This window comes from Larus michahellis, chromosome 7, assembly GCF_964199755.1.
Source record: "Larus michahellis chromosome 7, bLarMic1.1, whole genome shotgun sequence".
Classification (NCBI taxonomy): domain Eukaryota; kingdom Metazoa; phylum Chordata; class Aves; order Charadriiformes; family Laridae; genus Larus; species Larus michahellis.
The window spans coordinates 48,716,147-48,728,491 of NC_133902.1; the positions used below are offsets into that span (position 1 = coordinate 48,716,147).

Genomic DNA, 12,345 nt, shown 5'->3' on the forward strand with positions numbered 1-12,345 from the left:
CCTCTGGGGCTTCCACCTTGCTGATGTTCCTTCCCAGCTCTACCCATTTCATTATAGCAAGTGCTCAGCCTCAGAGGAGGGTAAAAACAGTAAAAGATGGCAGGAATATCCGCAACAAAAACATATGATACGCTGCAGGAAACCCTTCTGAATGGAGAAAACAGAAGGATAGGGGAGTGACTTATCAAGAAGAGGAATCCTTAGCTAGAAACAGGACCCTACCTCATACAAGTGACCAGAAAGAAGAAAACAAGGAATTTCTTCTTTTTGGAAAAAAAGAAAGAAAAAAAAAAGCAGTCCCTAAATCCAGCTCCAAATTCATAAAAAATTTGGAAGGGGGCAGGTTAACATTACACCCACAAATGGGGCAAAAATTGGAATGCCCCATTGGAAAGCAGGAAATGTCCTTTTTCTGTGAATTTTCTCCACTAGAAACAAGAAGTTATTATTCAGAAAAGTTTCTCTTTCCTGCTTAGCAGAGAAAGAGCACATTGAAGTCCACAGACAATTAGTGAAGAACAGTGGAGATGGGAGAACCTCCAAAAGCTGGGGAAAAAATATAATCGAGCCCTGAAGTGTCAAAGAACCTGGATGCTTTATAGTAACTGTTTAGACCCAGAAGTATGCTGAGCTGAGAGCCTGGCAGGTAGAAGCCTCCTTAAGGGTGTACGAGCATTTTCATTCTTCATTGCAACCAGGAAGCAGAGGTGCCTGTGAAAGCAATCCTACTCACAATTTGCAGAGAGGATTCTCAGGAAAGAGAGTTTCTTGGATAACTTATTGAAGTGCACTAGGGACATTGCACTGTAACTTCCCTACAGACACTTTGCCTTTCCATATAAGAGTTGTGCTTTGGGTCCAAAGCCAGGTATTCACTGGCTTCAATAAGAAATGAATAATCTCCTTGGTTTCTGTACAATAGGGACTACATTCCCCTACCAAACAGGTTCATGAATTAGTTAAACCTTGCAAAGCTTTTGAGATGCTCTGATGGAAAGTAATCCATGTTCTTAGTACTAATATACCTGAAAAATAAACTATTCAAAAGGTGCCAGGATCTTTGGAATATTTTCTCCCCTCCTTACTCTCTGGGCTTGTGATGTAAATTGTATTCTTTACTCATGGGGCAAGAACTATCAAGAAATGAAATAAATTACCATGGGTTTGTTGTGATTCTTTTTCCTCCAGAGGCATAAAAACCAATTTCTCTCTCACTTGTGGGAACACTTTAAAGTGTGAATGTTATTTAAAAAAAAAAACAGCAGAAAAATGCTTCAAAATAATTTTCTACTAAAATTGTAATAAAAAAAAAGAGAAGTTTTCAAATCTACTCCCTGGATTCAGCAAAATGCAGCTGTCATTACTTTTCTGAGAGGTTAAAACCCGGTCAAATTCTGTGAAGCAAACTCTAAACCTCCCTTTTAATTCTGACTTTATCATTTCATATCATTTCAGGAAGCACTCAGATCAGCACTGGGTTGACCAAATATGAGGGGTGAAAGTAGATGCTGCAAGGGAAATGCAGTGACTGATTATAGTGTCTTATCTGATAATTTTTTTGGCTCAAGGGCAATATTACTAATTACAGATCTGGAAAGTGTACCGTCCATTTTCTCTCTTGCACCCTCACATCAGAGGCCCTAAACCTACCACCTATAAAGAGCAGCATTGATTACATCTGGGGAAATCTCAAATGAGAGAAGGGATGGACACTATAGTATAGAATGATTTGAAAATTTCATTTAGAAGAGTACTGTTGAAACACCATGAGATTCAGCATCTATTTCAAAAATGCTTTAGGAGGAGGAGGGCAACTTGCAATGAAGAAGGAATTGCTTCCCCACTTCCACACAGAGAAGGGGAACCTGACTAACCCCAGGGCTCTGATAACTTTCATCCCTTTACCTTTGCTCTTGAATTTAATCTCCTGGCCTTCTGATGCTTCCAGGCTTTGTGGATGGCTCTCAAATTGAGGGGGAATCCCCAGAGGCTCCTTCTTCTCCTCCATTACAGCCTTCCGGGTTCCAGATCTGTTTTCTGCTTCTCTACTTCTAGGACTGACTTGCTCTGTCAGAGTTAGGGTTTGTTGAGCAGACATCAGGGGCTGCACAGTCCTTTTTCTGTCTTCACCCTGTCTGATAGAAGTGGCCTGGGGTTCTGCCTTTGGTTCCAGTTGCAGTTTGACAGCTTGTAGTGTGATGGTGCTTGAAGTTTTCTGCAAGACCTGAGATCCCTTTTTTCCTTCTTTAGGTTCTTGAGGAGACACTGCATTGGATTCTTGGTGCTGTCCCTGCTTACTGTCTTTGGCTTCTCTGGCAATGTAAAAGGTCTCTTTCTTTGCTGACACCCTGTCTTTGGTTTCAACCATGAGTTCAGTGTTGTTGGATTTCAGCTCTTTCGCAATCCCATTGCTGGTTGCCTGTTTGTATTCTGAATTTTCAACAGCTTTGACAGCAAGTGTTGTTGGTTTTGATGGCATGCTGAAGGAAAATGAAAAGTTTACAGATATATGACACTGTATAAAGACTAATTATTATTATCAGCAATGATATAAATGTACAAGCCCTTAGCAAGGAGATGAACTAATTAGCCCTTAGTTTCCTTCACACAGATTAAGAACATGGATGAAAGAGGTGAAGTGAAAAGCTTCATTAAGTATGATCATTGCTCAGACACTGTCTCAACTGAGGAGTTTCTGGATACAAATCCACTGCTCAAGTTCTAACATGTTTTGTGAGCCAGACACTAACCTTACTTACACTGCTTTAGATAGAGAGCAGTTACGTGGGACCCTGGGATGACCATGATGTAACGCTACTTTATGCTTTAATAAATTGAGGCTATGTATAATTATAGCTCAAAACACCACATAAAATAGATCCCTAGAGGAAAATGAAAATGTAAATTGTCCACTGAATTTACTATTTCTAATTATGGTGTCTTGTAATTTAGGCGATTTCAAAAGAGAACCGATCAGGAAACTTGACTGAAGTCTAGGGGAGGGAGAGGGGGTGATGTCAAAAAAAAAAGAATCAATTGACGGGACGTAACACTTTCAGCTATGGTTTCTTTAGGAAGAGCTTCTCAGAATTATGATGGATCTGCTGCTCAGTACTTTGGGGGCACAAGTGTAGCTGACTAATTGGTGTCTTGAGTCTAAGTTTCCTTCATTGAAGTTGGTGCCCTGACCGCTAAGCTAGTACCTGTAGAGCACTGTGTGTGTGCCTCACGCTTTCAAAGTATTATTTCAAGTCAGAATTGGAACATAGTTGAAATACGGGAAGTAATTTCTATCCCAGCTCTGTTTTTCTATACTTAGTGCCATTGACTTATTCTCTTAGGGAGCTTCAGGATATTTATCGTGGTACTTTCTTCAGCCAGAGTTAAATGTAATAGGGCAATAATGCCTGTGAGATTTGCAGTTACAACTGTAAGATTTTTACGTTTTACAAAGTATCGATTTTCCTGTGAATAAATGATGGAGGAGGCAAAACTACTTTGGAGAAGCCAGTACATGGGGAGTTCTGGCTGTAGAGCTGCATAGTTTCATTTACACTAAACTCAAAGTATGTTCCTAAAAATCACACAGATCTGAAAAACAGGGTAGCACAGCATTTTCAGATCTATTTTGCAGTGGACCTGGAGTTAGGACAATGTAAACATGCCCTTTTGAATCCCATCCAGGGCATGTGAGCACAGATCAAACACCTTGAAGACTGTAAAGCAACTGGCCTTCATTAAAGTGTCTTACATAGTCAGCTTAAAGCATTTCATTCCTGCATTTTCTATTCATGAAGAAAAGCCATTTTACAAAATTATTTTTTTAAAAATTCTAGTAAATTAACTTTTAAAATCTTGATAAATCCCTAAAATATGAAATTTTTTGTTTCTTGTTACTTTACACATAGGTTTGTATGTATTTTCAGACAATAGCAAAGATCATGGCCATACCATATTTTGCTTATGACAGCTTTGCTTACAACAGCAAAGAACAACCAGTTCAGTACTGACAAGACGCATGCAGGTTTTTGACTCCAAAAAGGAAGTTTGACCAATTGGTACAGAGTATAATTTCTCCTCATATAGATTTTGTTCAGATTATATAATTATTTGGCTACATGGGAGGCCATCTAAATTTTGCTTTCCTGAGCCAGACCAGAACTCTCTACTTCATAGTGTTGCCACCAGTTCCACCAACTATTTCACAGGAGTCTACCAGGACAGCTGAATTTGGCAGTAAGACAGAATGTCACTCCAAGTAAACATTTTCTAACTTCCAAATACAGGCTGACCCAAGAAGATTTATCATTTTGTGAGGAAGCCTCATGCAATAAATGTCAAAATTAGTTTACTACAATTACATATTCTGAGAAAGTACTCCAGTAAAAACATACCATGGTGGCTGAGCATATGTCTCAGTCTTATCTGCACCTGAAATAGAAAAAGAAAAAACAGGTAACTTATACATACAATACTGTACACTATTCCATAAATTTGAAAGATTTTAAGCAAAGAATATACTTAAGAACTTTCACTCTTCATATTTTCAATTCATTAAAGTCAAGATTGACTATCACCACATCTGAAATTTGATATGGACAACAGCAAGCTGCTCAGCTGAAACACAAAGAGGTCTCAGTTCATTTTGAGACATTGTTGGGTCAACTAAGTTCTCAAGTCCCTTGAGAGCTAAAGGTTCTGTGAGCCTTAAAGGCTCCTTGTTGGGAGAAAGAAATAAGGAATAAATTCCAACCAGGAGGCAGCTCATCAAATCTTACAGCAACTCCACAGAGATTGCAGAAGTGGAGAAAGACAAAGCATCAGTACTACACCGGAGCATGCAGCTGTCTTCTGGCCAAAACGCAAAACCAAATTAACAGTAGTAAAAACTACCCAAACCTGGGCCCACCTGTAAACTTTTACCAACTCATTTGCTGTATAGCAAGTATTGTCATGTATTACCATGTTTGACATGAATAACACAAGAGGTAATACAACAACACTGGGAAATGCAACACCACTGGGAAATCTGGGACATGGCTGAGCTACACTGATTTGCCAAGGTACCTCGTCAGCTGCCTCATCAGTGAGCTCATATTTGCCCACTGTCAGTCTCTTAGTTCATATGTATGTAATCCTCCATGCATTCTCCCAAACCTTGCTGGCACTTGTTTCTCTTGGGGGCAGCATGGGATAATAAATAGTTGGGAGGAGAGAAATGCTACTCCAGATCAAGTACCAACCACATCTCTCCATTTTTCCCTAGTTAACAGTACAGGATGCAGATTGTTTTCTCCTTGTCAGATCATGGTTGCATCTACGTTGTTGTCAGCCATGAGACTAGAAGCTACAGTAGAAAGACATGTAATAATTAATCTGCAAGATAATGATTTTTGCAAGCCATCAACAAATACTCCATAAAAATGCTTTCACAGTCTTTGCCTTAGGGGAAAAACAAAAACATGTGATGGATGATATTCTGACTTCCACTGTGTTTTGCAAAATCCACATCTAAATGTTTGGACTTGCCACACCATTCAGAGTGACCAAAAGAATCTATTTACACACACACAAAAGTTGCAGTGAGAGAGGGAAATAACCCATTGACCTCACTTCAATAAACCTGTCAATAAACAGTAACAGAAATTCTTCACATAAAAATTAAAGCTGAAAAGAGACTGCATAAATGCAGAAGAGGAAGCTGAATAACTACTGGTTGCAGACAAGACAACACCATACAACCCTGTCAATTAAAAGAATATTCTCCCCCCTTCCACTCCACTTTCCACTACGGGAACTTGAAGAAAAAAATGTAGCTCTTGGAACAAGATCATCTATATATGAAATTGCATGGATTTCAAAGAAAATGTAGTAATTCTGAGCCACTTGATTGTCTGCTAGCATCTTGCAGCAATTCCTATGACCTGATTTAATTGATAATGAAAGAATTAGGTATTATATATTGTGGTTAGGTAAGTGGAATCATCCGATTAGTCAAGTACATTGCAAGAGAGTGCCCTTTTTACTGACCTGTACTAATCCAAGAAAGAATGCCCGCATTATTCAGAGATGTGGTCAGCATCTGAAGCAAACATATACCACACCTGACTTTGTGACCCCAGTTCCGCATCATCTCTCAAGGCAGATGTACCCATCACACAACAGAAAGCTCACCACTTCAGGGAGTGCAAGTAAGGATCAAGTTTCACGTTTAAGAAAAGGGCTTATTGAACAAAATAGCCCTTTCTATAAAACATCAGTTGAATAGACAACTTGTAGAAGCTCCTTCTACAATGGCTTCATCAGATTGGAGTTTACAGATAAAAAGTACAGCTTTAAATAGTAAAGGCTAATTGTAGTTCTGAGGATCCCAAATGTAAATCCTCTTGTTATTTATGTATTCTTGATATCTTACAGAGTGGCGGCATTGATGCGAACATAAAAATCTTGCATCAAAAAATTCACTGCTGGGTTCATATGTAACCCACTGATCTTATGACTGCAGCTGAAGCCAGCAGCTGTTGAGTTTATTATTTAATTGGGTCCAGTGACTGCTTGCCCACTGACTGACGAAATTCCTCTTTAGCGTGGTTGCTGAAGGCTGTATGATTTTGCGGCTGATGCAAAGGGCACCCTAAGAAGCATTAAACTACAAAATGAACTGTATATGGTAATGCATATGTGGAGTAGAACATCCTAAATTATTTATACAAAGACATTTATTTCCTTTAACAGCAGGGAAATAAGGCAGGGCTGGGAGGTGAGAAGGCTGAATTTTAATCTCATTAAGCTGTTTTTTTTCTCTTACAGTTTAGAGTTATGCTCCTTTACTTTACTTTCCTGGTTCTACAAATATAGATACAAATTTTTTTCCCAAAAAGGAGCTGGTATAAATGTGCATCTGGTGTTGGTACTCAACAAATACAAAATTAATTACTGATCATAATGACAAGTGCAAGGTTTCCATTTGGTGAAATTAAAATCTATGTTCAAACCATATGGAGGTCAAAATCCCAGTAAAGCGAAAAGTTGGTTTTAAAGAAAGCTGTAACAAAGCATTTGGATAGCCTTTTCCCCATTAAACCAACACAGTATTTTCAGCTGTAGCACGCTCCAAGCTATCATTTATGTATCATTTAACGAAGAGAGAGGAAGATAATGGGAAACAGTGAATGCTTATACTGAGAACACAACCAAAGATATTTTAAAGGAATATCTGTGGTTCACTTGTGCTCTCTTCTGTAAACTCTTTGCTGTACCTTGAACAGTGAGCTCTGCAGACACAGATGCCTTCCCAGCGCTGTTCACCACTGTGCATGTGTAAATTCCTGAATCAGTGAGCTGAGCATTTTGGATTTCCAAGAACTGGATGCCTGTTTTCTCAAACATGTTGAAACGCTCATTTTGCTGCAACTGAATATCACCCTGCAAATATCACAAGACACCATGAGACAGCTAGCTATTGATAAGAGAAGGGGAGAAAGAAACTTTTTGTAAAACATCAGGTCAAAATTACTTTCTCCTTTCTTTTAGCCAAATTCCTTCTATGAATAATACTCAGATGGTATAAACAAAAAACTGTATCCAAAAGTTCTATAATTCATATCTGCAGGAGGCTGTTTTTCCCCACATTTTTCCACCCACTCATCTCAGTTTGGTTTTGGCTTTTCATTACTTACTATATCCATATTCCTAGAAAAATTTCTTTTCTCTGTATGTGGGCTCAAACCAGTTTTCTGCTCATGTTTGTTCCATGAAGTCAAACATCACACATTTAAGCAAAAAATTCCACACTGGGGAGTAGTTCTCCGTCCCTCAATAGCTCCTTTATATTGTATTACTTCAGGAACTGGAAAAAATTCTGCATAAGAGGACCTCGGCAGTGGCCAGGTGGGGGTGGCAGAAGGCATTAGACATACATTAAGAAAGGCATTGCTGCAACACAGCTCCTTTGCTGTGCTACAGTGGAATTAAATCATAAGGTATGGCTTTGAGGCAGGAAGAAATGCATGTGATTCTATGCTGTCTGTTACAAATATTAGCTAATCAGAATGACAATTTTTGCCTTTAAATTCTATGAAATAATTGTCCAACACCTCATTTGTGAGCAAATCAGAGCTTCTGCTCCAGCAGCAGCTGTTAAAGAGGACTCCCTCGCTATCAGGCACCACAGCTTTTCCTATTCTAAGTTTAGGAAGGGAAAGTGTGCAAATCAACAATTTGTAGGACTTTGGTCCGTAAACATTAGGGAAACACTACAGTGTTTTCAGATGCTGTCATTCCTGAAGTCTCTATCAACTTACTGCTATCTGGGTGCTGTAAGTCCTATTTGAATAAAATAAGCTAGTTCATGTCAGAGGTGTGGTGGTGGTGATACAGTAGGAACTTCTGTTCTTTGCAACTGAACAAGTAAGAAAAGAGGAAAGAAAACAATAAACAGAGTAAGACATTTACACAAAAGCTTATTCATTAGTTCTGAAAACTGCAATTTTAATTGTTTCTAAAGCTTCCATGCTGTATGGAAGGTGGTCATATGTTTGCTCTGCACTAACCGGATGTGATCCAGCAGCCATATAAATTAATTTCCATGATACTGAAATACCTACCACTCAGCAGGACCCTGCAGCGCCATCCTGACATGATCAGAAGCATTGTGGGTCTGAGCTTGTTTGCAGCTAGCCAAAGAACATGCGTGATTACCTGTTAACCCATGCCTTATGAACAGGGATGCAAAAACATGCTTCACAACAATCTGCCAGTAAAACTCTGATAAAGAGCAACAACACATTTACACTTTAGAGTGTATGTATTATTGAAAGACAGCTTCATGGTGCTCAAACTAGGTGCTAAAATAATATTACGAAAGCCTAAAGAAAACCAATTTAACCAAAGTGATGGATTGAGGCTAAGTTAATGAGAGTGGACTGGTTGCCTGCAGGCCAGCAATGGTATGACTATTGAACCTCTGAACAACACACCTGTGGGATTTTACAGAATAATATATGTAGACCTGCAAGTGTCGAAATACGCTTAAGGACATAAACATGAACAGAACTCATGGAGCTGCTAATAACAAGAACTTCGCATACTTCATTCATTTGATCAGACAACGAATACCCGATTATAGAATAATGCATTACAGAAGCTGACAATCAATAGCAAAATATACAACATAACTTCTAACAAACTGCAAAAACACGCATGAAAAAGTACCAAAGTGTAGATCCAAACTGCTGGGTTGCTAGTCCCTAATTGCGATTTACCACACAGCCCTGAACAACGAGAACTGAATGACAAGTCCTGTTTCGCACTGAGTTGCATGGCTGGAAACCCTGAGCAAGTCTGGTGGGACTGGAAGCAGGCTGCTGTGGAGCAGCTGCATTGCAGACTGCCCGAGAGCCAGCAGGCCCAAGAGAACTGACGGCAGCTGGAGGGAGAAGCAGGCTCTAGATGGAGCCGCCAACTGAAGGAGATGTCTTAGTGAGTGCTTCCACAGCAAGAGGCTGCTTCTTTTCTGAGATGTACCCTGGCATTCTTGTATTACAAATAACAAGGATAAGTCTGGAATAAAGCAGACAAGGACTTGGAAGCATTTCCCTGCTCTATGAGTAGTTTTCTGGGTTTTTTGTGGATTCTTCCCCCCCACCTCCTGAAAACCTGGAGACACCAGAAGAAAATTAAAGCTCTGAGAAAAACTTTTTTTTTTTTTTTGTACTATACATAAGGCAACTGTCTGTTGACGGCTGAAGAGGAGCAGGATGCAAACAGAGCAGTCATGTATTTGGTCTTCCAAATCAAAGAAAGTAATTTTAGTTCCCTAAAATACTAAAAGTTTCAGTAAAAATGGCCTAATCTGTGTAATAATTATCACCTGAATGCTCTGTCCTTACTAACAAAAAAGCATTTGGAGATCTCGTCTAGGCCCAAAGGGGGCACTAAGGCTTAAGTCTTCAATGCCTTTTTAATAGTCTAATGAATTTTAAGTATTGATCATTTATAGAGCTTTTTTGTAAATGACAGGTGCTTACCATTCCCAATTTTAATGCAGATGTGAAGTTGACAGATCAGGTCTCCTTTATTTTTTGTCAGACACTTTTCTGCTACCACTGTCTTATCAGAGGTCAGACTGAAACAGTTGAACTGTTGTTTATCTCCCTTGGATTTATTTTTTTTTTAATTTGCAAAAAACAATCATGCATGCCAAAACCCAATCATATCTGTTAATTCCTAAACAGTTAATTTTCTTTTCAATTCAATTTCATGTCTTTACAAACACCATCTTCATTCTAATGTACGGGTGAAACCCAATGTCAGCGATACAGAAAAGGCAATTTATGACTGAGCCACTGACATGGGTCTTGGGAAATACACCTGTAATTTTCACAGCTGTCAGAGACTCCTCTGTAACCACAGTCAAAGCATTAAATCCCTGCAGACCTTCTCTATAAAATAGAGATGATGATAATATTCACATTTCCCATCTTTTTCTATTTCTCTTATCTAGTTAGTAAAGTCTTTGGGCAAGTATGTCCCATACTCGTTATTTTTAGAACAGAACCTGGATCTTGTTTGGTGCTTTCAGATTATTTTTTTGTACAAATATTTTCAACAATGAGACAGATAAGGGAGAAGTTTATACTGAGAAGGAAGGCTATTATGTTTTGTGAATTTATTCAGTTTAAAAATGAGGAAGAATATGGCTCTCCTTGTAGGTAAATTCTCATCATGGTAATTTGCAGTGGCAAGTGCATTTCATCCTTTCAAGTCACCAAATTTCAAAAGAGTAAGAAAACATTAATTTTGGGGGGAAATCATACCTTAAACCAAGTTACTTGAGGCTGAGGTCGTCCTGTTATTTTACATGAGAATTTGCCTGTTTGGCCTTCACGCACAACAACTCTATTGGGTTTTGTAGCAAACTTGGGTGGACTTTCTCCCCAGATGCTTGGCCTGTGCTCCACAGATGGAACAGTAAGTCTTCCCCTGGAAAGGCAATTGACATCCTGGTTTTACAGAAGAACTGGAAGCGGTTGTGGTTTGAGCACACTTTAGGAAGCATTTTAGGCCAGTGGTTTGCCAACAAGGGTATATAATTGGTGGCAAACTAGATGGTAGTTACACAATATTTTTTTTGGCCAATGGAAGAAATGGAAATGCTGGTGATGGCTGCTCTTGACTCCTCATGCAACTGAATAATATGATGCTACACACCCTCATCCAGCATACACATAACCCACATAACAGAACTTGGGGACAATTTCAGTTGCTTATGAGCAGAGCTGGGCAAACCAAATGATAGGAAACACTGCATGCATCTAGTTTGTCCCGTTTTCTGTTTCTTAATTGCCTCCTAATAGATTATTTGTGCATACTTGTTCACTGTTCACAGATCTTTATCATGTAATTGGTTTTGCCGTTGAGTGCAATGACACAGTAATTTCTGATTTATGAATCAGCAACTTGTTTTTGCAACATTTCTCACATGTCCTGGTAAAGATTTTTGGTTTGAGGAAGGCTTCTGTTTGGAATTGCATTCACTACAATGTTTGCAAAGCAAACATGAGAAGGGGACGAAACCAAAGTACACCCATCCCGGGTGAATGTCTGTAAGTGTATGAATGTCTGCCCAGCTCTACTAACAAGGATGGCACAGCTGAAAAACGACACATGGAATGAAACTAGAGTGACATCAGTGACTGCAGTCCAAACCCCTCAGTTACACAGCCGTAAAACATAAAACATCAAGCAGTACTATATCAAGAAAAAAAAAAAAAGAGCAACTTCAGGTCTATTAATGTCAAAGGGAACACTCACACTCTTTGCTCTGAAGCCCTGGTATGACAAAGACGCATATTAGCAGATGGCAGACGGTGATTTCTTTTTTGTTTTTTAACCTTTAATTTCAAGCAAATGGAACCATTTTCAAGGCCTTCTTTTCCAGATGGCCTTTTACTACACGCAAGTAAGATGTGTCAATACCTCACCATTTCTACCAGGTGTCAGATACTAACAGAGACCTCATCGCTTTAGTCCAAGGTGCTGCCAAGACATGACGGTTGCCATATAGGCAGCTCGAGGTTTCTAAGTAAGAGACGATACCATAATGAAAGGATTTACATGGACAAGAGGACCAGCAAAAAGTCTTGGAAGAGAAGGGTGACTGTGATATGCTAAAAAGGAAAACACTTTATCACATAATTAAATATCTGATAGCTTTTAATGTCATCCTCCTCATGCTACCACTAAAGCAGAGCATAAATGTGTATTAAAGAAGTTTTTTAGTGACCATCTTTAGGTGGTGTTTCTATATTTATATACCTATACACACATACTAATGCATTAGAA

The 12,345-nt window shown here is 39.0% G+C and overlaps 1 protein-coding gene across 1 annotated transcript in view; it reads right to left on the reverse strand.

Moving 5' to 3' along the window:
- Nucleotides 1–12,345, reverse strand: part of MYLK (myosin light chain kinase) — a 220,034-nt gene that overhangs the window by 115,720 nt on the left and 91,969 nt on the right. The window contains exons 5-8 of the mRNA XM_074593871.1: nucleotides 10,818–10,983; nucleotides 7,260–7,425; nucleotides 4,395–4,431; nucleotides 1,906–2,480 (exon numbers count right to left, since the gene is read on the reverse strand). Of these exons, the coding sequence (XP_074449972.1) occupies nucleotides 1,906–2,480; nucleotides 4,395–4,431; nucleotides 7,260–7,425; nucleotides 10,818–10,983 (944 nt within the window). The remainder of the gene's footprint in view (nucleotides 1–1,905; nucleotides 2,481–4,394; nucleotides 4,432–7,259; nucleotides 7,426–10,817; nucleotides 10,984–12,345) is intronic.